Source organism: Osmerus mordax, chromosome 1 (genome assembly GCF_038355195.1).
Source record: "Osmerus mordax isolate fOsmMor3 chromosome 1, fOsmMor3.pri, whole genome shotgun sequence".
NCBI classification, from domain to species: domain Eukaryota; kingdom Metazoa; phylum Chordata; class Actinopteri; order Osmeriformes; family Osmeridae; genus Osmerus; species Osmerus mordax.
The window spans coordinates 7,930,692-7,957,331 of record NC_090050.1 but is presented as its reverse complement, the minus strand read 5'-3'; the positions used below and the strand labels follow the sequence as shown (position 1 = coordinate 7,957,331).

Genomic DNA, 26,640 nt, shown 5'->3' with positions numbered 1-26,640 from the left:
ATGTACAAATGAGAGTTGGGCAATGACAGATCTCCAGGGGAAAGTGAGGAGAAAATGTGGGACAGAAAGGGAAGAGGAACAGGTTAGAGGTGAACTGTCTTTTCAACTGGAAACATATGCTTACCGTCATATAAGCTTGAATTTTATGAAACCCCACCACAAAACAGCTTTCTCTCCCAACACATTCAAAATGCTCTTAGGGGCTTTAGCTTGGGTTAAATTGAATGGCAACCAGTGGGAGCATGGAACAAGGGCTCAGACACACCAGGCTTCCCTTTGTAATGATAGGTCAATGACGCAATGGTGAAATGATTTTAAGGGTTCATTTGTCATTATATAAAAGAGGGCTGTATGGTCCAACAGTGGATAAAATACAGGAGTCACATGACACTTGACTACATAAATCAAGGGCTTTCTAATGAAATGGAATGAGATGGAGTGGAGGAAAGATGAACACAACCATCTATGGAATGGACTTTGATTTGAAAGTGAACCCTGCATTGGCATGAATGGGAATGGAACCTCTAGGACTATTAGGCTACCAATGATTGACAATCTTCCTTCTTTCCCAAAAAAACAAACCGTGAGGCACTTTTTTTTTGTTTTCTGCCACCATGAAGCCTGGAATCAACAGGGGTTAGATGTTGGCACAGTGTCATTCCTCAGGGGTCAAAAGTAAAGACAACTAAGATAACAATCTGCCAAACAGACACAATCATTGACAAACCCACATTATTGAAGAAAGGATTGACACAAACATCCAAACAACTGTCTTGAGACTCCCCATTGCTCCACAGACACAGCACTGCTTACCAAATGTTCTTAGATGTTCTCCATTTAAAGAAAACAACAAATCCAAACAAAATGTCATCAACTGTAAGCTATGGGCACTTGTGATGCTTTGGAAGGATGTGCCAACATGAAATGATGACAAAATGAGAACAGCTCAACTGAAGAACTGAAACGTGTGGCCTTTAAGGTGGATCATGTTTAATTAAAATGGTGAGCAATAGACCTAGCTTGAGACTTAATTAAATGAAATGCCCCTTAATTTCTCTAAGGCCAAGACACTTGTCTGGCGTTACATATTCATTGGCTTACTTATTTTGAGGGCTTCTTTTTGGTGCAAATTGACGCAAGGCGCAAATCGATCATCAAATCTATTATTTTTTCTTGATTAAAGAAAATACACAAGTGCTGGATTTTTGGTACTTCTACTTTTAACAACACTGTGGAAAATCCAGAACAAACCATAGCCATCCACTACAACATAGATGGAGTATCTAATCCTTATGGTGTTGACTAGCCTCAGGTAAAGCTTTACCTGGGTTTCATGGCTCTTATATAGCTGTTAATACTAAAACATGGAGATAAATGGAGAACTGGGAACTTAAAACAATACTATTCACCTAATTGGACCACCTCAGATCGCGACTTCTCTTACTTCATATCATCAAATATGTAGATGTCTCAGAGACACCACCCCCAACTATCATCAGTTACAATCATTTTACAATCAGACCGGTTGGAAACAGTAGACTGGTCCAACAGACCAGGATAGGGGTCAGTTCAATTTCATCTCAGTCAACAGATAAAATAGACAGATATTAAATTACTTAACAGGAAATCGTCAGGAGAATACACAATTTCCAGTCATATCCTGCCTTGACCGAGATAGAATGGAGGTTACCTAAACTGTGTAACCGAAATTTTACCTTTCATTACAATCACATCTTAAAATGTTACGAAGACTCATAGGAATGCTTTCAGGTTAACCCAAGATTTCCTTATGCTGCAAGAAGACTTTTCTGAAAGAAACAATCACTGCAAAATATTTCAGGGCACTCTTCATTAACAAAAGGTAACAATGTATTCAATGTCTGAGCAATATCAAAAGTGACAGGATTGAAATACAACATTCTTCAGTAAAGGTGACCTTGCTGATGTCAATAATGTAATTCAGATGATCAAAACACAAGGTGAAGCTAAAAGGGAAAGGGTTCTGCAGATGGGTTATTTGATACTATACTTCAACCAACAGAATCAAAAAGGAACTACAGTCAAATGAAATACTAGTCCAAAAAAGGGATGAGTGAACATGTATTATAATTTTCATTTAAAATATGAAAAATACTTAAAATACATCATAATTGGTCCTTAACAACAATGGAGTAACTGATAAGAAAATGTTGAAACCAATGTATCTAGAGTGCAAATGATTAATGTAAGAGAATCCATGAATGATTCTCTTTTGCAGTACAGGACCATAATGTTTTAACAAAACCAACGTTTCAAGATAATTTTGTGAAAGATATTAGAATGCATTTGACCAATTCTTTAGTATTTATATTATTTTCCAAAATGCTTTACTGCCCGGTTATGCAAATAACCAGAAATTATAGTGTCCTTAAACACAAACCAAATCCATCCATAACCTAAGACTCACTCACGACTTAGCTGAGAGAATCCTGTTGCAGTTTAATCAGAATCAGAATAAAATTCTGATTCTAAAACTGCAACAGGAAGATAATGGATGGGCTTTGGCACAAAGGCGGAAATAGCAATAGTAACAACGTAGCTTATGGCATTTAGCAGACATTATTACACTAAGCAACATACAGAAAGTTATCTGCAGAAATCAGCATGTCTTAAAAGAATAGAACATTTCACATTTCCCTATTTATTTATGTATATATTGTTTGTGCCCTGAGAGGAGTTGGTGATAGGGCGGTATGCTTGTGCACTTGTGTCATCAGGTCAGGAGTGCAGTGTGAAAGGAACAACAAGATCCAGACAACACATGATCCACCTTTGTTGAACCTTGACTTCTTGTGACTCTAAAGGGGATTTGGGGCAATTCACTGAGCTGTTGTGGCTGCCCCTGCATTTAGGCTCCCAGATAAAGCATGTGGTGCGTGTATGTGTTTGTGTGCTATAAGACAGAAGAGAACAAGAGTTGTGATAGGCTCTGTAAATGCTTACTTTGAGGCTCACAAACTAGCTTTGACCTGCTACAGCTTGACTCTGGTGAACCCAACAGCCTTTTATGTGTCTGTCACAACTGCAAAATAATAATAATAATAATAAAAAAATACAAATAGCAACACCACAAAGAAAGCCCCAACACCGTTTTCCTGACTCTTGATTTTCAACATAGGCCATTATAGCGTCAGGCTGATGTTCATATATATTTATATTTATATATATACCAATAAAATACACTATAAATGTCATCCTAAAAATGTCGCACTTAGCTGCTTAAAAAAAGAAAAAAAGAAGAAAGGGTAAGTATATATACATTTTGAGGTTGGGGGCAACAAATAGGGCTGTATTAACAAGATCAATATTACAAAATATTTAAGAAGGCATCTCTGATATTCATATTTGATGACTGCACTGCCGTTGTTGCAACTAACACTTCTGTTTCCCTTTTCCTCAGTGCAGTCCGTCCACTCATCTAGGCTGTGAAAAGTTTGTTTGCTTCTCTCTGTTGGGTGCGTGTTTGTGACGGCATATGGGTGTCCATTCTCCTGTTGGTCCCTACTTGAAGTTGGCGTAGTCAGAAAAGGCATCGATATACTCCTGGACCACTTTGTAGCAAAATTCATACTGCTCCTAAAGGGGTTCAAAAGAGGAAGATGAAAATGAGAACCTGCTACTTAAACTGCAGTGCGTAAAAGTTACTTTTTAAACTACCGGTTACTGAAAACAACTGCGTCAAAAATGTTTGACGCAGAACACTAAACCACAGTGCCTAAAAGGTAGGTACTTCAAGTTGAGGTTTATTGGAAATTGGCAATAGCTTTTTTCTCGTGGATTAGGTGAGTCCTTCTCTATCCAATGATGTCATTTGTGGATATTTTAGTTAATCATTGTTCAATTTAAAATGTATATCCTACCCTTAAGCATCCAATACAATTGTATTTATTTTTTCCATTATATTGATAACATTTAGTTACGTTAATAATTACATACATGTAAATATACATAGCACACATTGTGGTCCACTAAGTTGGGAGTAGGAGATTTATAGTCAGTGACCAGAGATGGTTTATGTTTCCCCTACCATTGTTTTGGAGGGAAGGCCCACCCCCCCCCAAAACGACCTCCTAAAGAATTACAAAAAATATATAGGCTATAATTACGCTATATATTCCCGGAATATATAATAAAAAAAGCACTTTTGGTGTCAAACCGAACAAGTGAAAAGGCCGAATACATTGTACCGAACAATTACGTTTTTAATGACACGATAAAATAGAAAATATGGTGCAGTGAGGCGCGCGCGCTTTATAAATGCAACAAACTTGTCGACAGTGAGGAAGCATTACAAAGTGCCCAAGAAAGATGAAAAAATTACCGTGGTAAAGTTAGTTTGATATTCAACAGATATTTGGACAGCCATTGTTTCGTCTTGCCGACTTTACTACACGTTCACCCGGGGTTTAGCACCGCACCCATAGGTCTTTATTTACAACCAGCCAGCCACCTAGCCAATGTAAATGTTTAGTGACCGTCAACAAACTACTGAAGAAGTAGGCTAAGTAGGCTTATGTCTAGGATGATCCTTTGTAGTGGGTTCATCCGCCTTTTTGCACTCTTTTCAATGCACTCTTTAATTAACTACATAGTACAGTACATTCTTTCAGCAGTCAGTTATAGGCCTAATATAAGCTATTAAAAGGCTTTTGTACCTTGTCTGAAATGCTAAATGTTATACTTAGCAGTTTTAAAGTTAAAATGAATAGTTGAAACTGGCATCCTGAAAATGTGTCAATTGAACAACCAGCCTTTTTAAGATTCAACATTCATAATCCCAATGAAAATACGCCTTGTTGTGTATGTTGTAGGTGAAGCTAGTGAGCAGTCTCTTACCAGTGTCTGCACCATGTGCGGCCTCTGCAGCCTCAGGCTCTTCACTGTCTGGAACACATCCAGGATGCCCTCTGCCTTCACCCGCTCTAGGACCGTGCTGAGGGCACAGAAGGTCCCCGTACGCCCTGCCCCAGCACTGAAAAGAGACAGACACAGACACAAACAGACATACACACACAAACACAGACAGACACACACACACACAGACAGACAGGAAGAAAGAAAGAGGAAGAAACACACATACACAGATTAGTGCTCAGAAATATTAGGTACAACTACACATATGCAGACCAATACTTGCATTGAGCATATTGGCCAAGATGTCCCCCAGAATTACATAAATGTTGCTTCATAATCACAGGCATCAATTTAGTACCTACAGAAAGCTACAAAATGCCACATGATCTAGCTCCACAGATGGGTTTAATGGAGCCAGTAACAGGTAACAAACCTTTTGATTAATTCTTACTCCAAAACTTCTAATTATATCAAAGTTAACCTTTTCTCACTGTCAACCAAAGACGTCAAGGTTGATTGTAATGCAGTGAGACATTTTATCATTCTGTGAAGTTCTTCTGGTTATATATTCCTTCCTTTTGAGCTTACTTGCTAAAATCACGGCCAGAAATCGAACCGGCAACCTTCTGATTGGTAGCCATATTCCCTAACTGCTCACCCATCTGACCCCCTATTATTGTTGCTTTTGAATTCATGTAACTATAACATCCCATACTCTGCTGAAACGTTCAATTTCATAAATTAGTTTACATAAATTAGCTTACTGTAGCTGAGCTTGATTGATCTAAATAGCGAGGACGAATCCATTATTATAGAATTCTGTTTACCTGCAGTGCACTGTGATGGGGTGATTTCCTGACTGTTGTTGCTGTTTCTGCACGGCAGCGATGATGTTGATCATGCCTTTGCCGTCGGTGGGGATGCCCACCTCAGGCCAGCCATGGAAATGGAACAGCCGTACCGCTCTGGCCTTGTTCTCCTGCAGTCGGACACAGAGATGGGGAGATAGGTGAAGGGGAGAGGTAGGTGAGATGGACAGAGAAGGAGAGTGAGATAATGAATGGTGATTCAGGGGTGGGGAGGAATGATAAGAGAATGAGAACACACTTATAAATCACTGTGGTAACTTCAATTATAGCACAACTATGGTACTACAAGCAGAAATGGTTAAAAATACAATCTTACGACACGATTACTAGAATTTAAGGCTGGGAATTAATTTAAAAAATTGGTTTTAAGTCATTTTATTTTAATGGAACAGATTCAGTTGACCCAAATAACAGGTTTATGTTGTGACCATTAACATTTTGTCTTAAAGTATTTTAAAAGTAATCACATCCTAGCTGATTAGAGCAGTATATAGCGACTATGCATAACTAACTTATGTACAGTCACCACATATGCATGTAGATCTGTTAAATAAATGTGGTTAATATAATAATAAGGAAACAATGAATAATTGAAGACAAGTATATTCATTTAATTCCCAATGTCATTTTCTACAGTATAGTTCATACAACTAACTATGTTAGTAAACTATGTCTGCTTGTAGCACAGTGGCTCCAAGGTGGCCATCCTTACTCTGTTGTTGGTGACCAGCAGGTCTCTGATGGTGTAGCTCTCACTCTCCTCCTCTCTCTTCAGCTCGATGGAGATGTCGCCGTACACCACCACACCGTCGCTGGGCCAGTACTGGGCGCACTTCTCCTATGGAGAGATGGAGAGGCAGAAGGAGGGAGCGAGGAGAGAGAAAGAGACATGGTAAGATGCTTGGGTCTGAGATGAAGTATTACCCTCCCTGTCTAGCTATAGAGCTTTCTTATCCCTCTTTTACAACCATCAGTAATTGATCCCTCTCTCTGTGTTTTCCCTCCAGTCCATCCTATTGTCTCTCATCCCTCTCTCATCTCACCATACATGGTATAACAAATGCGTTGTGTGCTACAGATTAATCCTGAATAGAATTGTCCTTTAATTTATAACAGGGTTGTCCAACACTAGTTTAAATATGGTGTTTGTATATGTATATCTTATATATAAAAGGTAAGGGAGTCAGGTGGCTGAGCGGTGAGGGAATCGGGCTAGTAATCCGAAGGTTGCCAGTTCGATTCCTGGCCGTGTCAAATGACGTTGTGTCCAAGGCACTTCACCCTACTTGCCTCGGGGGAATGTCCCTGTACTTACTGTAAATGTGCTAAATGACTAAATGTAAATGTAATGTCAATTTAATTATGTTTTTATGGGAATCATATTGTTCCAATTTTGTGACAGCTGTACTGAAATGTTTTATAGTGATTTACATTCAAATTGAATTTAATATGTGCTGGTCCAACTTTGCAACTTAGTCCCGGTCCTGGAAAGTCCACTTAATTAGGACCTTTGTTACTAACTGTTACTGTTAGTGTAAATATACATCTCCTGCTCCCACCCCCTCTACCTTCCCCCTTTCCTATCCTCCTCTCCCTCTGTCGTTGTCGGGCCTCTCCACCCTCCGTACCTGGCCTCTCTCCTCCAGCTCGGTCAGCATGACTATGGAACAGCTCCTCCACTCCCAGATCATCCTCCAAAAGTCTTCAATGGTGTGCTGCAGCGGACCCTGGCAGGCCATGTACGAGTCCTTCTGACGGTAGCCCTGGGGTCCAAAACAATTTGTTTTTATTGTGCACTGACTCAAAGTGTCAAAGAAAGGTGTACTGTATGTATATACAAAAAAAGATAACCAAAAAGAGGGGAAGATAGAAAGTAAGAGGGAGACAGAACAGGGAAGAAAAGTAGACATGAAATAATATGGCAGCGCAAAAAAAGTCAATTAAATGAAAGGTATTTCATACTCACATCGATAAAGGAAGCGTTGACATAATCTGTGTTCTCCTCACCCCTCTTGACTGGGATAATAACTCTGTTGAACTCATCTACAGTCAAGAGTGAAAATGTATTTAAAGAACACAATAGACAAAACCTTTCCTGTGAGGAAAATAGTACTGCAAAAAAAATCTATAGTACATGAACACAGTGCATGAATAATAATTCATTTGGAAATAAAACATTTGCAATGGCATAGAAAATGTGGTCCTGTAAAATATACATTGCAAAACAGAACCATGACATTCATACATACATTCGTACATTTAGTGACCAATTGGAAATACACTTTTATTAAGAGTTCAGGCTGAATTCCACAACTGGCCATACACACACGTGTAACTATCCCCACTCACATGGGATGATCTGGAGAACTCTGTTCTTCTTCATGTTAGCAGGCAGGTTTCCTGTCCTCATCTTGTCATTCTGGATCTTGATAGAGGTCAGTTTCTGCACAGGGTCAAACAATGGAAGAGGGATTCATCAGTAGATTTCGGAACGTGCAACAATACAGCCTACTTTTTCAAATATTGTAATAGATTCGTAATTTCTTCTTTGAAAAAAAAAAAAAAAAAAGAAATAGAAAACATGCGCGCGCCCATACAAACCCACACACACTCACATACACACACACCTTAAACTCTGCCTCCATCCCCCCACAGCCGGCCCCTGGTGAGGGGGCGTAGAGCTTAGCCAGATGGGACTCCAGGGAGGTGACCTCCAGCTCTGTATCCCCATACAGGTAGTGCTCCAGCATGGCCTGGAAGATGAACACGTACTGCATCTGTTGACAGGGAGGGAGATGGGAGGGAGGGATGGAGGGAGGGAGATTCCAAAGAGAAATGGAGAGAGAGAGATAAGGAAGAGGGGAAGAGGGAGAGAGAGCGATGGGAGGGAGGGTGGAGGCAAGATGGAAGGAAGGGAGCGATGGGAGGGAGCGAAGGATAGAGGGAGAGAGAGGGATTCCAGGGAGAGATGGGGAGAGGGAATGAATGATGGACAGAGGGAGGGATAAGAAAGAGGGGAAGAGGGAGAAAGAGCGATGGGAGGAGGCAAGATGGGAGGGAGAGAGGGAGGACCAGAGGACGTGAAGGAGCAACTTCGCACAAACTTTGAGTATGAAAACTAACGCATGTACAGCCTATATTTATTGAACTCGTTCAGGTCGTTTTCAGTCACACTCACGTCGGTCTGCACCATCTGGCAGCGCTGAGCCCGGATGCGGGTGACAAAGCCGAACACGTCCACCTTCCTCTCAGTGTTCATCATGTCCAGCATGGCGTCGATCACTATAAATGTGCCCGTCCTCCCCACGCCCGCGCTGACACAGGGAATAAGAAGAGCGAGGAAAGACACGCCTCTGTATCAAAACCCTGTGTTAGTCCCCGCAGGTAACACGTAAACCTAACCCAATATAATTCCCTGTAGGTAGCACACCCTACAGATTTAACCTGAAACCCTAACCCAATATAACTTCCTGCAGGTGTGTGTATGTAGGTATATCTCTATCTATCTCTGCCTCTCTCCCTCTTCCTCACACACACATGTTCACACTCACCTGCAATGCACCACTATGGGCCCAGCGTACTGCGGGTTGCAGTTCTTGACCTTCTTGAGGAATTTGAGCATGCCTATGGGTGTGAAAGGCACACCAAAGTCCGGCCAGCTGGTGAAGTGGAACTGGGTCACCAGACGCTGGGGCTTCTTACCCGACACGTCGCCCACCTTGAGGGAGGGAGACAGGAATGACTATGGATTATACATATAGAATCAACACCAAAGTTAACCTTGTTAGGAAATTTGAAAGAGGCAAGGAGAGAGAGGGAAGGAGGGGGAGAATGAAAGGGAGAGCGTGGGGGGGAAATGAGGGAGTGGGTCAGAGAAGCAGAGAGAGAGGGACGGAGAGAGAGAGGGAGGGAGGAACAGTGGGTTACCTGCTGGATGCAGAAGGGCAGAAAGGGAAGGAAAGAGTGACAGAGAGGGAGGGAACGAAACAGAGAGTGTGAGAGGAAACGAGGGAGTGGGTCAGATGGAGAAAGAGTAAGAGAGAGGGAAGGAAGGAGAGACTGAGAAAAGGAGGGAGGAACAGTGGGTCACCTGCTGGATGCAGAACTTGCGGATGGTATAGTCCACCAGCACCATCATGTCCTCCACTGACACACGGATGTTACCGTAGGTCCAGCAGCCCTGGTCCGGCCAGTACTGGGCACACTTGCACTGGGGGACGGAGGGAGGAATGGGATAGAGGGAGAGAGTGAGGAGGGGAGAGGAAGAGAGAGGGGAGAGTTATAGAATAGAATTTCGTTTTGAAAGGATAGTCGGATAAAACCCCCAAAGTAGCTACTATGACATTCCATGTCGTTTTGCTTTAACCACGTTGTTTTCTTTTTCTTTGCTTCAGAACCTTTGAGTGGCACCAGCATGGATAACCTTTCACCCACACACAGTCAAATCTAGCACCACATCGACGCCTTCCATCTTTGCCCTTCTCTGTTCTCTACCTCTTTTCTCTCCTTCAGATTGGTCACCATGACGATGGTTGCCGTGTTCTGCTCCCAAATCATTCTCCAGAAGTCGTTTACCGTCTCCTCCTTTGGTCCTGAGGGAGACAGAGAGAGAAAACTTGATGTATAGCTGTCAACCAGCAAGAATTCAAATGACTGGATAACTAGAAAAAAGACAAGTGAACGCTCTGATCTAACTGTGCAGTACTTACCTTGCGCAGCAATGAATTTATTCTTCTCCTGGTAACCCTGGAGACAAAAAAAGGAGGGAATGTGCATGAGTCTATTATCCACCACTTTGGATTGAAATGCGGTAATCTGGGCCATGTTCTCATAACACACTCACATTGATAAAAGAAGCATTGATGAAGTCGGAGTCTGGGACTCCTTCCAGAGACAGGAGATGCACTCTGGAGTGGTCATCTGGAAGAGAGAGAGAGACAGAAAGAGAGACAGAGATAGAGAGACAGAGACAGAAATAGAGAAACAACAGAAACAAAAGGAAAGACGGACATATGCCGAGTCTCAAAACAAAACCATCATTAAGTATTCAAACTATCCTTACCCCTTGAAAGATGATACAAAGCTATCATTTACATCATAGAAACAAGAACACTACCCTAATGCAATTTTACTGGCATGGGAGTGGACCTTTTAAAGAGTTCCACTACAAAATGCAATTTGAACTGAACATGAAATACAGTGCCAGTCTCCACTTGCACAATTACACAACCTTTATGTCTGTGATACAGTGTCTATGATACATTGTATGATATTGTGATAACGGCATGATACTGCTCCCCCTTTTCCTTTACTTCTCCCTTCCCGCTTTTCTCCCTGCCTCCATCTTTCCCTCCCTCTTTCTCTCCTCCTTCTCCCCACCGCTTTCTTAATCCCCCTCTCCCCCCCCCTTTCTCCCTGCCTCCATCTTTCTTTCTTCCCCTCCCTCTTTCTCTCCTCCTCCCCACCTTTCTCTCTCCTCCCCCCCTCTCTCCCCCTCGTCACTCACACGGCAGGATGTTGACGTAGCGGTTCTTCTCCTTGTTCTCCTCTTTGGAGGCGGCGTCGCACGAAGCCTGGATGGGACACACCGGCAGCGCCTGGACAGACAGATGGAGGGAGACGTGTTAGGGGGAGACGAAGGGACAAGCCTGGTTGTACCAGCTCAGCGCTATGGACGGCGTTTGGTATTGCGGCGTGTTCCATCATGCATTTCTTAAGTACTGGTGATATACAAGGTGGGAAATGCATTGATGTAATATCGGTGCAAATGCATAGATCACTTGGTTGTGAGTGTATGTGTTTACAAACGACTGTGTTAGCATCTGCGTGTGTGAGTGAGCGCATGTTTGATAAGACTTCACACTTTTTTTTGTCTGCTTGTGTGAATGAGTGCGAGAGGGAGTGTGAGAATGAGAAAGAAAAATCTGATAAATGTATGTCTGTGTGGAAGAGCGGGTGAGAGAGTGGAAAAAAAACAAAACAGTGGGACTAGGTGTACTTGGGCTTACATTGAACTCCTCCCTGAAGAGCTTGTTGTCGTCGGCCATGCGACGATTCATCTCCTCCTCCAGCTTATCGACAGGAAGGGGCGGATACTTCCTGTTTGTACTGGGAGAGCGGGCCAATAGCGGCACACTCTGTAGCTCTGAGCCAGCAAGCAGGAAGGAGAGGAAAGAAACAGGAGGGAAGATAGGTGGAGATACCGAGTAGAAAAAAGGAGAGAAAAAAAGTGAGACCTATACTGTTGTGAAGCAAAAAAATCTAAGCAGCATTATTAAATTCACCTACCAAAACCCAGTAAAATATAAAAACAAATGTATTAGGGATTGTAAAAACCACATTCCAAAACACACGAACTCTCAACATTTACTGTCATACCACACCATGAACACCTGATGTCACTGTAGCATTACACTCCCACTGAGGCACTGAGGCTAGACGCAGAAGGATCTTAAGTCATTCCAATGAACAATACACTAACAACATTGGCCCAGGAGTTTGTGGATGACAAGGTTATTGGTCAAGATTGTGAGGTCTATCTAATCGTACCCTGGGCCACTTAAATGTAACCAGGTGTGTACACAAATGTACACATCAGATGTGGACTGAATACAACATCAGATGATAGACGTCCACGTATGCTTGCCACACACAAGTATAACGGCATACGCAATACAGCAATAGACATGATTTTACCTGTTTCATCTGATCTGCCGTTGGTCAGCCTGAAGGAATTGGAATGGCTGCCCGCTTGCTTGTACTTCTTAAACCTGTCAATCACCCCATAGCATACACACACTAGGATGAATACATATTTCAGGAATCTCACTCCAGAATCACAATCAGTCATTGCCATGGTAACTGCAGCACCCTGGGCCATCCCCACAGGTCTCCAGCTTGAAGGAACCAATTGATTGAGTGTGTGTGTGTTGAGATATGTGACCACATGTTAACATAATTTATTGGGATGTGCTCTAGTGCAGCCTCTCGCAACCCTGGTCTTCAAGGACCCCCTGCCCTGCACTTTTTGACGCTTCCCTCTTTCAACACACATGATTCAAATGAATGGGTTGTTGTCAGGCTTCTGTTGAGCTTCAAAACAATCCATTAATTGGAATCAGGCATGTGGGAGCAGGGACACATCTAAAACATGCAGGGCATCTTTAGGACCAGGCTGCACAAGTGCACACTGGCAGAAGATGCCATGTTGTAAATTTCTCAACACAGGAAGCACATGTAGGTGTGAGCTGCTGAGCAGCACTAGAGACTGAACAACCCCCCCTGCTAGGCGACACCTGACAGTTTAGCAAGGAAGACCAAATCCCAGATTAAGAGTGGTATCACTCCAATTAGCAATTCATTCGCAAAGAACAATTCGTTCGCAAAATAGAGACAACCAAAACTACTGCTATTTCACCTGTATGATATTACACACGAGCTACATTGCGTTATAATATTTTTTTATAGAGTGAAAAAAAAAAATTACGGCGACAGAAATCACATTTATATCTTTCTGACTACTTATTTAACCAAAAGAAAGACTTCAATGAACACTTGAATCGGACAGTCTGCATCATATGAACAGAATTGCGTGTACTGAGAAAAATTCTACAATATGGATTCAGCTAGATCGAATCACAGATGTCAATGGGATGTGTCTCATTCTGTTGTTCTGACTAACAGACCCACATGACTCGAGTTTGCCGGCTAGCGGTGTGGCAGAAGGGTTGTGTGTGTGTGTGTGTGTTGGCATGTGTGATAAGTCTGACCTCAGCATGTAAAGGATGATGATGATGAAGACTATGACAAGCAGGGAGGAGAGGGCCACCATCACAGCGATGATGGGCATTTCATCAGAGGGGGGCTCTTGTTCTGAGAAGAAGAGTGTGTGTATGAGAGATAGAGAGGGAGAGATAGGAAGAGAGAGAGAAATACTTTTTTTTAAGAACAGTAAAAGCACATGTGCCAGGTCTCAAAGTAAATCTGTGACAGTGGTGACAACTTGAGAGTTCTTTTTCCATTGTCATGAGAAGTCTAATGTCATGGTGTCTCTGTTAATATGTTATGTGTTCACAGAGATAAAGAACTACATCACTAGGGTGAACACTCTGTCCTGTGTAATCACTAAAAAGATACATCACTATTTAACTTATGGGACAATTCCAAAACATTTTTGTACCATATAGAACATTTGACAAAAATATGTATTTTTTCAGCATCTGATGCAAGACATGCTGAAGAGTCATGAGTTATTTTTCCTGACATGCATAATTACATTGGATATCAAGTCTACGCAAATGCTTAAAAAGCATATTGTTTTCGACCTCACCCTACTCACAATTCATATGCACTGTAAAGTGAGCCCTGTTTGAATATTCTAGAAATAAATCCATCCTTCTGTTCCTAGAGGCAGTATCTGATCTTACGTGATTAGATGAGTCAAGTGTCTCTTCTACACAGTTGTTACAAATCTATTGACATTAGATCAGGGATTTAAGAGGGAGGAAGGGAGGAAGAGAAAAGATGAATTCTAACAGCTTTCAAATAGGGTCCAAGAACAAAACAAACGTCAGTCAAGTTTTTTTTTCTCTGATATAAAGGGGCATAATTTGACGTTCAACACACGCCTGTGGTGACATGTCGTGTTGAATTAAATATAGATTAAGATGCAGCTAGCCAAGCAACAATAAACCCTGGAGTGAAACGTTAATAAATAAAATACATAAGTACAAAGTACATGAACAAATACAAATGAGACCTGAATTACTCAATATACTCCACTCAATTGCTGTCGACCAGTATAGTTTCATCACATCTACCACCCCCGATTGGCATGCAAGCAATTCATTTAGAAAATCTTCAGCTGCATCGCAACACCCCTTCATAGAACATTGGATAGAGAGTGATTTACTCTATGTGGAACAGTGTATACATTCTAATGCATCCCCCACAATGGTGGACAGAGAGGCTGACATGGCAGAAGACTGGTCGCCGGCTAATGCCTAGCAACAGAGGAGCCATAGATGGGAGGAGGAAGACGACCCAGTGCTCGCTAACTAACACATTGGGGACAGTCTTATATAACTGACATATAGCAGCTGCTCTGACTGCTGACGACATCTGTTGCATCTCTCCGGGGGCGATATAAGGAAAGACATGCACGGTGGTGTGCTTCGAAGGTGCATGATATGTTGGTTGAAAATTGAGAGACTTGCGGTTTCAGGGACGCTTATGTGTTTACGATGAGAGCGTGAGGGTCTATTGAGGATATATCGGGTAGTTAATAGCCAGTTTTAAGCTTAAGTCTATGATGTTGTTGGTATCGAAGGAAGTCCCTCCAGGGTACAGAATGATAACATTTCCCTGAGTCTACCTTTAGGTGTTTTGTATCCAGTCCGTCCTACCTCCATCTGACAGTCATTACTGTACTAGTTTACACACAACTGAGGGCTGTCTCACCTGTCTCGTTGCCACCTGTGAACGAAAAGACAAGAAAAGCGTTCTCACCAAGTCTCGACAGAAATGGCAACATATCAGAGACAACCCATGCATTGTGTTTCCCAGCTTGCTAATCCTATTACTCAGTGGTACACAGGCACAATTAGCAGGCACCGTGCACTGTGTTTACATATTCAAATCTCTCTGCTTCCTGCGAGAAAAGCTCGAAAAAACGGCACCACGTATTGTAGCGATGTGAACAATGGACATTCAATATTCTTCTTCTTTTTCATTCATTTAATCGACCCAGTAGAGCGACCGACCACACACACACACACCTGGAATGTTGTTGCTGTTGGCCGATGTGTGCTCAACGGTGGTCTCAGTGGAGGTCTCCATCTCCAGGGAAAAATCTGTACCCATGTCTGTGTATAGCGTTGAGCCTTCCGGACCAGAAGGCGTGGTTGCGTTGTACGCTCCGCCTCCCCCATCCTGGACGACGGTTGTTGAGACTGGGGACTGCAATGTGGTCGGGGGGGCCAGAGGGTCTTTGGTTGGGGCAGGGGGAAGATGGGGAGCAGGCACGGGGGTGGCAGCAGGACCCCCTGTTAATACAGCCTCATTGTTTGTTGTTGTGGCGATTGTTGTGGTGGTCGTTGTGGTTGCAACTGTTGATGCTGTGGCAATTGTCGTGGTTGGTGCAACAGGGGGCGTTACCACCGTAACATTGAGGAGGGAGGCCGCAGTAAGGTTTGGGGGTTTGGCAGTATGGATTGGACCTTACAAAAAGATGGTAAAGGACAAACACAAAACATTTGAATTCCAAATCCCTTCTCTTATAGCATTCACGCAAGGTGTCCTTCTGGCTCTCTTTAGATTTCTAAAATTAGGGTCGCATTTCCATGAAACCCCACCATCAAGCGGCAACCATAACTGACATCACATCACACAGCATGCCCTACATATTATACTTTTAGGAAGTCAAATTACAGTTCCACAACATCACAAGCATTTTAGTTGATGCTCTCCTCATAGAAAAGGTTAAACTCAAGTTCAGTACCAATTCATAGATGATCTTTTCTCAGATCTTTTACAGGTGTACTTTGCTCAACTTTAGCAAGAAACTGCTGTACATAAAATGTCAACTCCCTACTTTTTAGAGCATCATAGTCCATATTGTTGTGATACGTGTCCCTGTCTTACCTGTCGGGGAGGGAGGTTCCTGGGCAGAGGTCCCCAGGGCTAGACTGAGCAGCAGGAGCAGGGGACACATACCCATACTGCCCTGCACGAACAAACATAGTTTTAATAAGAATCAACCAGAATATTGTCCAGTCATAGATGAAGTTATCAAGATTATGTCTGGATTATAATACAGTTCTTTAATCTCTAATCTTAATCCCACTTGCTCAATTCTGGACAGTAATCCCATTCAATTTAAGCAAGCCCAGTTTTATTTATTTATTTTCGCTAAATGTATTACTATGTTTAGACGAATATGGCAATGGGTATTTGAAGAGAATGTGATCATTTTAAGGTTTATTCTCACCTTAAAGTGCGAAATTGGCATCAATCACTCATTCGCACAGTGTGGTCCTAGAAGAAACAGAAATGTCAATTTGTTATATGTATGCTTTTGTTGATTCTAATATTGTCTCTTTATTCAGACTCACGATCAATTCATTCCTCAAGTTTCCCAAGTATTCATTATTTGAAATAAGGTTTTGTTGTTACAAAACACACGTCAAAGCAAAATTCTAGAATAAATACAAGTCTGCACACAAAAAAAAGACAACAGAGCAAAATCTCTTGGGCACTGCAAAATCCCAGCAACTCTCCTCACAGCAATGCATATCTCTTGTATCCAGGTGGTGCTCTGTAACAATATGAATAATAAATGATAGACATTATTCTGGGACACTGCAAGGAAAAAGGCCTTGTGTATGTATTCCATCTTGGGTTATGAGGAAGACTGGAGAGCCAGCTATGCTGGGAAAAGAGGCATTTTCAGAAACATGAATCTAAATTACAATGTCAAGTGAACTCCTCGGTCCTTTTCAAATTCCTCATTCAGTTTACACAGATTTACACTGTAATGGAATAGTGTCATACTTGACTTTATGAATTGACTGGATTAGAATTGGACCTTGCTTCTAACTAATAGCATTATTGAAATGAGCTTGAATGAGTTGAGGGCCAAGAGGATAGATAAGAGCATGGCAGGATGGGTTGACTGACTGTCAGCCTTTGGTGTAAACCCTACCCTGTCCCTTGATGCTGTCTCACTGACATAGCTGTGATAATTCTGGGCTTAATCTGGTGGTCCTGGCCCTGAGATAATCCAAACCTTCTGGCTCTCTTTATAAAATCTGCAGTCCAGAAGCGAGGGCACTGTAACGTTAGACACAGAATTGCTGGATTTCACAGATTACATGAGGGGATTTGCAAAATTAGGTGCTGAAAACAAATACTGTGCCAGTTTAGTGCTTAGGGTTATAAAATAAGATACATACAATAAATATAAATGTTTTTGAACAGGGTCACCAAACGATGTATGCCTGATTAGGTTACATCTAAGACCACTTTAAGCACAAGGCCACACCAAAACGACTAACCAGAGCACAGCCAATCTTTGTGGTATCCAATCAAATTTGGTGCCTAATGTCATTCCTTACTTCCAAATTGTGTTCCACCTCCTTGAAAGGAGACACCAGAAAGATTGCAATCCAGAACTGCCATGGTAACAGAACTATAATGCTCCATCGTGACAAAGTTATTTTCAGGGATGATTCCAGCCTCTATCTCTGCTGCTGATTCAGACTCCAGGAAACTCATAAAACAGAGAGCTCGCCCTTTCCTGCCCTTGTCGTCTAGCCCAGTACAGCTGGTAGCCACCCAAAAACTCAAAACTTGTACAAAAAAGGGGCAACCTCCTGATCTTTGACCCCTTTCAATGCAACGCCTAAATTCTCATCCAACCACAAGAGGACCAAACCCCATTAAAACAAATAACATAATAGCCGGTAGCCATTACATCAATAATGAATAGGGAGTTAGCAACCCCAAAGTTTGGTACAAAAGGTACCAGTCTACAAATTGTACAAAATGTTGCCCAATTTAGCTATAACTTAGTTTCAATCGTGATTTTGCCAATGTGAAATCAGTTTTGTGTCATTCAGAGCCTTTCTGAACGACCTTTTTTATTGCATGACTCATTGTCACATTATAGATTAGCTGTCGCTCTGCATGGGGTCTAGCAGTGTGACATCCCAGAGTGCGAGCGCTGACAGGAATGCTTTTCAAACGGAAGTCAGCAGCTCGATCAGTAGGTCAGGGTGCGTCTGGATTTTGAGACCAAGTTAAACGCGTTTCTACCCTCTGAGCACACCCTAACCTTTTCTGTGTGTGTGTGATGTTAAGTGTTCCTAGCTCAAGCATACTACACTAAGCACAAGTGCTGTCCTGTTCCTACATCCTGTGGAGTAATGTGCCCCCTTCTCCCACCCCCTCCAATGACACTTAAAATAGCATAAATAGGTGAAAGAAAGTGTATTTGTAAATGGGGTATGTAGGTTGGCCTTATGCACTCCCAAATATATCATTTGACAATATGGAACGGATCACGTAATAAATATTGAATAAACATCAAGCAGGTTATTTTACTAGTGATTTATTTGAATACTGCGGGATGGTGATGGGCCACTAGATCTAGGCACTGAGTTCTACAAATCACATCTTCTCATGAAAAAGATTTTCCTGGTTGCCAGACATATGCTCTTTGCCATGAGCAGTGGATGCTGCGAGAGAAGTTCTCCCCCTCTTGCTTAAAAATGGTTTCCTGTTACGAAAGCTTTGTTGACAGCCATGGCCAATCAAGATATTCTCCTTCTAGAAGGGACAAAGGAATTAGAACATGCTGCAAGTTCCTGTTTTACTGCTAGATCTTAATCTACAGATTTGGTTCTGTACTGACAATTACAAATCAAACACAAACACGATCTCCATGTTATCCCCTTGGACCTTTAGGTTAGTTACAGTTCTTCAGAATGTTTCCAGAAAACAATGCACAGTTGAGGCTCCCCAGTGCTTAATATTGCTTACCTGGATTATCAAAATCATGCACACTGTAGAATAAATGCTGTATGCCTCACCTGGCATCATCAGACCAATTCGCTAATGCGTATTCATCTGGAACCTCTCAGTTCCCTTTTTTGATTTCCATTAAGTGTTCTTAATGGGCACAGACCAAAATGCCTCTGGAATGCAATTGGATAGAAACAACCAATCAGAGCAACAAAAAGTAATCTTGGTTGCTTACAAAGATGCTTCATCGGCGCTCTTCTGTATTGTCATTGTATCAAACCCGTCCCATTCTAGATAAACAGTTGTGATGTCACTTTTCATGCCAGAGCAAAATCTGTCGGAATAGGAGGGTGGCCAGACCTATCTGCCAGAGCAAATAAATATGAGCTCGCAATTGTCTGGTACCCAGGCTACTATATCTGTACCCATCTTTAGACAAATGTCCTGGTTCTGTATGATAGTTGATGTCATACACTTCCAGAAACCCCTACCAAAAACAATTCTAGAAAGATGTCGCCCAAATGTAAGGTTGTTTTATGAGGGCTAGGCAGCAGGATACAATAGGACGAGCTGGCAAGGTGAAATCTGCTTGAGTCCAAAAATAACACTAATTACAAATCAAAAGGAGCCATCTTGGGAGACAAATACACCAAAGAGAGTAGTTGGACAACCCATCTGGCAAAAACCTTTATTATGAAATATTCATCATAGACGACTATCCAACCATAGATCCAGTGAGAAAACTGTCGATCACCTGTATGCTTATTTAGACTGTTGGGTTGGTATGTACCAAACCAGACATCTGAAATGTACCTACCATAGACTGATGGTTATCAAGCCTCTCTGCTCCTTTCCTTCCAGGATGTGCCCAGTTCAAGTGCCAAAACTATCCCACCACACCCAATTAAATAACCTACACCAATTAAGCGATATTATAACTTAAACAAAGACACTCTGTAGCAGCACAGCAAGAAGGTCCTCTGCAAAAAAAAACTACAAATAGAACTCTATGCTGCACATCCTTACAAGAACGAATGAATGAATCCAACCAATTTGGACCTTCGAAACGTGCCAAGGATATCCCTTTGGCAGAGACCAATCTAAAACCCTATTTTTACACAAAACAGGCAACCCGTTCAGTCTACAAGCTGACCCGTTCAGTGTCAATGCTGTAACCCGGTTCCATTGACTTTGCGTAGGCCCTCATACTCATACATATGTTGTGCGTGTTGAATCCGGCGTGACTAATGAATACATTGTTACTCTGCCTGTGGTCAAGTGTTGGCCTAATTAGTGTGACATTTCAGAGTGGACACAGGACTCATGCTCACATAGCATTTGAACTGTATCCACTTAAAGCTGGCCAGTATCAAGGAGGACATGTGGAGGTGTATCTGCCAAGTCCATCTCCATGCCAAACTTAACCCTTGTGCTGCCTTCGGGTCACATGACCCAAAGGTTCATAACGAACCATCGTTGTGTTTACCCAATTTTAATCAATACAACAACAAAAAAATATATATATTATTTTAACCTTCGCAATGGGGGGGGGGTCTGAGACAGCCCAACGGTTAAAAGAAAATGCTTCACTTTGTTTTTGTATGCGGTAAAGTTGTCGCAATACGACGGTGGGTCACAATGACTGATGGGTCAGAATGACCCGAAGATAACACAAGGGTTAAACTATACAGCATGCAGAACTTCCTTACTTCAATTTTGTTAATCTTTTAGCAGTCCCAGTAGCATCATGGTACTGAATCACATTACTATGCTCACTTTACAAAGAACTGTAACATACTGCCTTCATAGGATGGATTTGCTACACTGTGCTACAGAACTTTGAAAGAATCTAGTCCCTTAGTATTACAAACATAATGCCAGCGGAACCATACCATATTACAGGAAGTCACAGGGAGCTAGATAGTGTGTTCCATCACCAGCCTACTCATCTTGTCTGTGGTGGGTAGGTTTAGACTAACAACATTAGTGTGCCTGGAACCTCATTGATTAGAAGAAGCTCAATGGCCTTGATGCTTTGACAAAACCAAGACAAGAAAGTACTGGGAGTCTGGGGGGGGGGGGGGGGGGGGGATGATTCAGCAACTGTATCGAGAGGGGGAGTCGTGGGGGGAGTCTGCCTTGCTGACTCCAGGGCACACTGCCCCATTGAGAGATAATGGCGGTCTGTCTGTCCTCCATTCATGGCATATTAATACTCTACTGACTGTGCCCTTGGGTGGGTCTTGTGTGAAAGCCATACTTTGAATTACTTTCTTCATCACAGGCTGTAATAGGCCTTCACCAGGGCCACGAGGGCTCTTCCCCCGAAAACAGACCACAGATTATACCTCCTCAATGCCGCATACATTGACCACAATCCATTGGACTTTCCTTTTCAGGGGCTACTACTCTTCCTAGTGTGGTTTGGGTTAACTTAAGCCTCATTCATAACCATGTAAGCTTATGAAAAGTGAGGGAGGGATCCAGGATTGGCACCGTGGCTAAACATGCATAGCATGTCTCCCTGTCTGTCAGCTGCATGTGTGGACAGCTCCTGGTGGTCAAAACATGCCAGGCTTTTATGGCCCAAGACATTTTTCTGTCTCTGGGAGTGAACTTGAGTGAGTCAGGCAAGCTGTGTAGTCTGTGCCCTGCTTTGTTGTGGGGTTTTCTCACAGAGCGTGCAAGGGGCCTTTACGGTCAGCCCACATCATACGGAGTTAGAGGATGTGGCAACACTAACAGTGGCCTTGCCCAAAAGCCGCTCTGACCCGGAGTGTGGCGGTGGGGCCGCCATGGGCTTGCTTAAAAACCCACACTCACTTCTCTAGTCATTCAAACACAGTTTGGATTGCTGGGTCCCTTACTGGCAAACTAGAAAGCACACATATGCCGTCCGGCATATCACTGTAGTCCTACTCAACAATTGCACAAGAGGAACTTCCAAAGTGCCTGTATCTTCAGTCACCATCATCCTTCTCTTGTTCCATCATCTTCCTGTATACAACAAGAGACCCAAACCTAGCCCATCAGAAATCAAAACGTATTTGTAGGGACTGTTGTGCTGGCGTAGGATACACGGGGCTGTATAATTAACCATATTCATGCTGAAATTGGGATTTGAGCCAATTTTTTTTTGCTTAATCAGCAAAATGCAACAATTTGGGTTCATGTAATTGACACAGAATCAATGATCAAATGATTACACCTGTTAATGATCATTTGTTTTTGTCGCTTCTTACTACATCTGAATTTAGCAAATCAAGCTACCTTTTTTCCAAAACAAGGTACATCTTTGTAATTTCCTTCTAATACCAAGATACCACTCTAAAATACAAAATTATTTACAATTGTATAGACTGACAAACAAAACGGAATGTGTGCTAGATACATTGAAATGGTACAAACCAAACCATGACTGCAATTAAAATGGCAATATCCATTGAAATAATCATTGTATGGTATTTCAGCCATATTGCACAGCTCTACTCTACACCATGTGCCATCAGTGTATGTAGACTAATCTAAGGTGGGGTTGAGAGGTCACTAGAGGCTTGATACAAGGATGTTCCATGGAAAAAACGAACTCTGGCTTTGCTCTTATGGGCATTGTACAACAGAGCCTGGCCACATATCCTCAACATCTGAAGTAATGGATGGAAAAGACACAAGAACAACCAACTCCTATCATTGCTGAAGTCCAAGTGTCTCAGTCAGGTTTAGGCTGTCCTAGAACTATCTTTGTACTCTTTCAAGTACATGAGAGGCACCAAATGACAATATGAAACACTTGGAGCCTATTTATAGGTCTAATGAGACAATTTAGGTCTGAAGCAAATGAAAGGCAGACAGGTAGTGGCAGGCTTGAAAATAAGATAGCAGTTAAGAGCAGAGACAATCTAGCCTAAATTCTGCATCAGACATTCGGTAAATGAGCATTCTAAAATCATAGATACTGATAATTTTGCAGTTTCTCCCTGAGAATTCCATGAGATCAAGTGACTGGCAAACACCCCTGAACCCTACGGATTGGCTGAATTGTGTTGAAATTGCTCACAAGCTAGCCTGGACATGAGCCTGCATCTTTGGTGGGAAGTGAAAGGAAAAAAGAAGATTCTATCTAGGCTTGTATAATTAGATCAAGTACCTTGATCCATTCAGTTGACTGACTGTAGCTTATTAGTCAGGCATGATGGGAAAAGACAGAAACAACACAACTGAAATACATTGATCTCACCCATTAAGTTAATTTTTATAATAAACATGTTCCCACTTTTTAAATATGAAGTAGGGGGATTACTCATTGCTAGATGCAAGCTAAGTACAGCCAACCTGACTTGCTCGATGGTTTGTTACACATATCCATCTGGGAAACAGTTTGGAAAAGGGTAGGCACTTCCAGAAAATCCTTGCAGCCGATTGGATGAACTATCCCCATCCATCACAGGCTAATTTCAACAACGCCCGTAGCTGCCAGCAGTTCCTCATCTGATGCCGATTGGTTGATTCGCAAATGCAGCACAAACACACCAGGATCATACTTTCTTTTTTGGAAACACACCCTCCCAACCCGGCAATGCCCAATTCTCCACCACACAAACAGCTTAAAAGCCGTGGCAATTTGGGGTACCCATAAGACATTTCAACTGAAGTTTAACGTACCCACAGACCCAAACATGGGCACATTCTATCATCTAAGGTTGTAAAATAGGCTAATACCAGAAGGGAGATAGGAAACCTACCACACAGATAAAATATCAAATCTCTTTCCCTTCATGAAAAGCTGGTTGCTCACCAGAAACAATCCTAACCACATTACATCCAGTCACTGGTTTAAAAGGATTTACTTAGAATTTAAAGGAAATGGGTCTAGCTTCATCTTGGTTCTTTATTAGGCTATGTGACATTAAGGTTATTGTCACCAAATCACTTTGCCTACCATATTCATTGCTACTGCAATAGTGTGAGTTAAACTACAGACCTTACTATACAACCCATTCAAATATACGCAAGGAGGCCATGGTGAGCGAACAGCATAATGTTTCTTGTTGACACCAAACTCCAGCTGTTGCAATGGATGTCTTGAGGTGTCTTGACAGAGTTTTTTGGGAGGAGCAGTGACAAGTCCAGGCATGAAAAGTCAAGGTCAGGGTAGGCCTGCCAAGAAGCTTGGCCAGTCTAGATCTGGTGAGTCATTGTCAGATAGAAGCAGTCTCAGCTGTGCACTCGGGTAGCTCAGACATGACATGCCAAGCTCAGTGGGGGGGAAACGGGATTCAGGAGCAGCACAGACATAGCTAAGTGAGTTGGAGACCATTGTAACAGTTCACTGAAGCGCTCCAGACATGACAAGTCAAGCTCCAGGCGGAAACAGACGCAGCACAGCTCGCTTTAGATATGATATGCTAGCCTTCGCCATACATGCATGGTTTCTTTACAAGCCCTTTAATTCATGACCTTCCCCACATTTGCAGAAATTTGTCTTTGTGACAATCTTTCCTTTGACTAAAACTTTTTTTGATTTAGACAAGAGGATGTTACAGTCAATACGCTATAGTTTTGCATTCTTATGGTCTACACAGCAAATAGGTGTATGGGTGTTTGTGTTCCTTCATTTTGTTGACGTTTGAATGTATCCCCAAAGGAAGGAGAAAGGGTATCAGAGTGCACTTTACTCAAAAGCTTTGATGCAGAAACTGTGATGCTCTGAAGAAGAACAAATTAGGCCTATTATTAGAAAGTGCCACTTTCGGAAACTCTACTGAAAACAGGGGACTATTGTTTTCCATTTAGGTGGTTTACCTTTGCATCATACCACCTCCCGGTAGAGTTTAACAATGATTCAATGTTCAGTAAGATGCTTAGCTTTTCTTGCAGTGTTGAAGAGTTTGATTCTTGACTCTCTCACAAAGTCTAGGCGAGTGTCTAGGCCTACTATTGAATAGAAAGCAGTAGTTAACGGTTAACAGTTTAGGATAATGAAATTAAATATCAAAGCCACTGACTACACTGAAGTTTAAACATAGCAACCAACAACTAAATTAGCAAATGTTTCTTGCTTCTGTTAAAGTCAACACAAACAGATCTATCAATAATTACATAAACCTGTTGAGATCCACATAGGTCCTGATTAGGTAAGATTCAGATCAAAAGTTCGATATTGGCTAGACTGATTATTGCTTTCCAGTCAGAACAAGTAATACCCGGAGAAAGCCAAAGAGCATGAGAGAATATGTGAAAGGGTGTAATGATTATGTACGGAACGTGCTTGAAGGAGAAGACATCTGTTGTGATTTGATGGGGCATGGGTTGTTTCATACGACCTAATTCCGGGGCTAGAGTCCCACGCAAACCCGCACTCCCCACCAACCCCACCCTTTCGAAACGTGTAGCAACAAAGCGTTGATCAATATGTAGTTTTCAGTTGGGTTAGAACGCACTGGACCCCTTTAGTTTTTTCGCTTTACATTGTTGCGATGAATGCGTTCACAGAACACACTACCGGGCTGACCTCTGATAAAGATATGCTGTGGCACAGTTCCCTCGCCCCCTTTCTCGCCAGACCCCCCCCCCCCCCCCCTCCCCCCTCCCCAAATTATCCCTCCCTGCCTCCAAGCTACTTCTATTTTGTTCGGGTCGCTACAGACATTATGGGAAGTTATTTTATGACAGTTTTGTAATCCTCAACATAATTATTTAATCTTCTACAATAATCGCCACGGCTTTGCAAAAACATGCGGGACGAGAAAGTGCTTGGGCGACATGGGGTTTACCAAGAGAAAACACGCAACATTATAACAAGTGACAACTAATCACATAATAAATATACTCACCGGGACTCCAGTTTCGCTTACAAAAGTAATATAATGTTTTCCCTTTTCCACGTTTTAACCCCGGCCCCAGTCTCCACACCCCAGGAAGCAAGAGCGTGTTTGGGGTGGGGGGCCTGGGTGATAGGAATTATCTGGTACACACACAGCCAAACTGGGAAGGTAAGAGCTTGCGAGCCAGTATGTAAACAGGTGTCTAGAACGTTTCTTCAAAATTCCTTAAATTCCCAAAAGTTGTCCCAAGAAAGTGGTGTCTCTCAGTCTTCCTTAAGGCAGATGGGGACGTAAATCCCACCGTTTATTCACTGTATCCGGGCGTGTCGTCTGCCTCTTCTAGTCCGCCATGTTGTGTGTCTGCAGCAGGAGGAATGGGAAGCAGCAAATTCCCAGACCTGGCATGTCCCGTCACTCCATTGCATCGCAGCGCTATCTAGTGGATAAATGTCGATCTTTTTTAAATGAACATGGTTGGAGAGGTCTAGAATGATGAATTGATCGATCATAAATCATTTTATAAAACACTAGAT

At 42.3% G+C, this 26,640-nt stretch overlaps 1 protein-coding gene across 3 annotated transcripts; it reads right to left on the bottom strand.

Annotated features, from left to right (window-relative positions):
* Positions 1–1,834: 1,834 nt before the first annotated feature.
* ptpra (protein tyrosine phosphatase receptor type A) lies at positions 1,835–26,438 on the bottom strand. Of its 3 annotated transcripts, XM_067229518.1 has the most exons (23): positions 26,117–26,438; positions 16,750–16,796; positions 16,404–16,485; positions 15,539–15,979; positions 15,222–15,236; positions 13,532–13,634; positions 12,459–12,532; positions 11,771–11,907; positions 11,269–11,359; positions 10,606–10,682; positions 10,472–10,508; positions 10,257–10,354; positions 9,853–9,972; positions 9,314–9,480; positions 8,941–9,076; positions 8,390–8,539; positions 8,112–8,205; positions 7,729–7,805; positions 7,391–7,525; positions 6,475–6,600; positions 5,721–5,872; positions 4,876–5,011; positions 1,835–3,615 (listed from the first exon to the last, which is right to left on the bottom strand). In XM_067229518.1, exons 2-23 carry the CDS (start codon positions 16,768–16,770, stop codon positions 3,541–3,543), a joined length of 2,544 nt encoding a protein of 847 aa, XP_067085619.1. In that variant the 5' UTR covers positions 16,771–16,796; positions 26,117–26,438; the 3' UTR covers positions 1,835–3,540. The 3 variants fall into 3 exon arrangements, with proteins under 3 accessions (XP_067085619.1, XP_067085699.1, XP_067085777.1); XM_067229598.1 differs by lacking the exon at positions 15,222–15,236 and having other exon boundaries at positions 15,524–15,979; XM_067229676.1 differs by lacking the exon at positions 15,222–15,236.
* Positions 26,439–26,640: the final 202 nt, after the last annotated feature.

Coding starts and splice junctions, on each gene's coding strand:
- ptpra (XM_067229598.1), bottom strand. CDS start 16,770: ATGCCAATTTCGCACTTTAAG. Junction 15,980..16,403: donor GGAACCTCCCTCCCCGACAG/GTAAGACAGGGA, acceptor TCTTTTTGTAAG/GTCCAATCCATACTGCCAAA. Junction 5,873..6,474: donor TGCTGGTCACCAACAACAGA/GTAAGGATGGCC, acceptor GTCCGACTGCAG/GAGAACAAGGCCAGAGCGGT.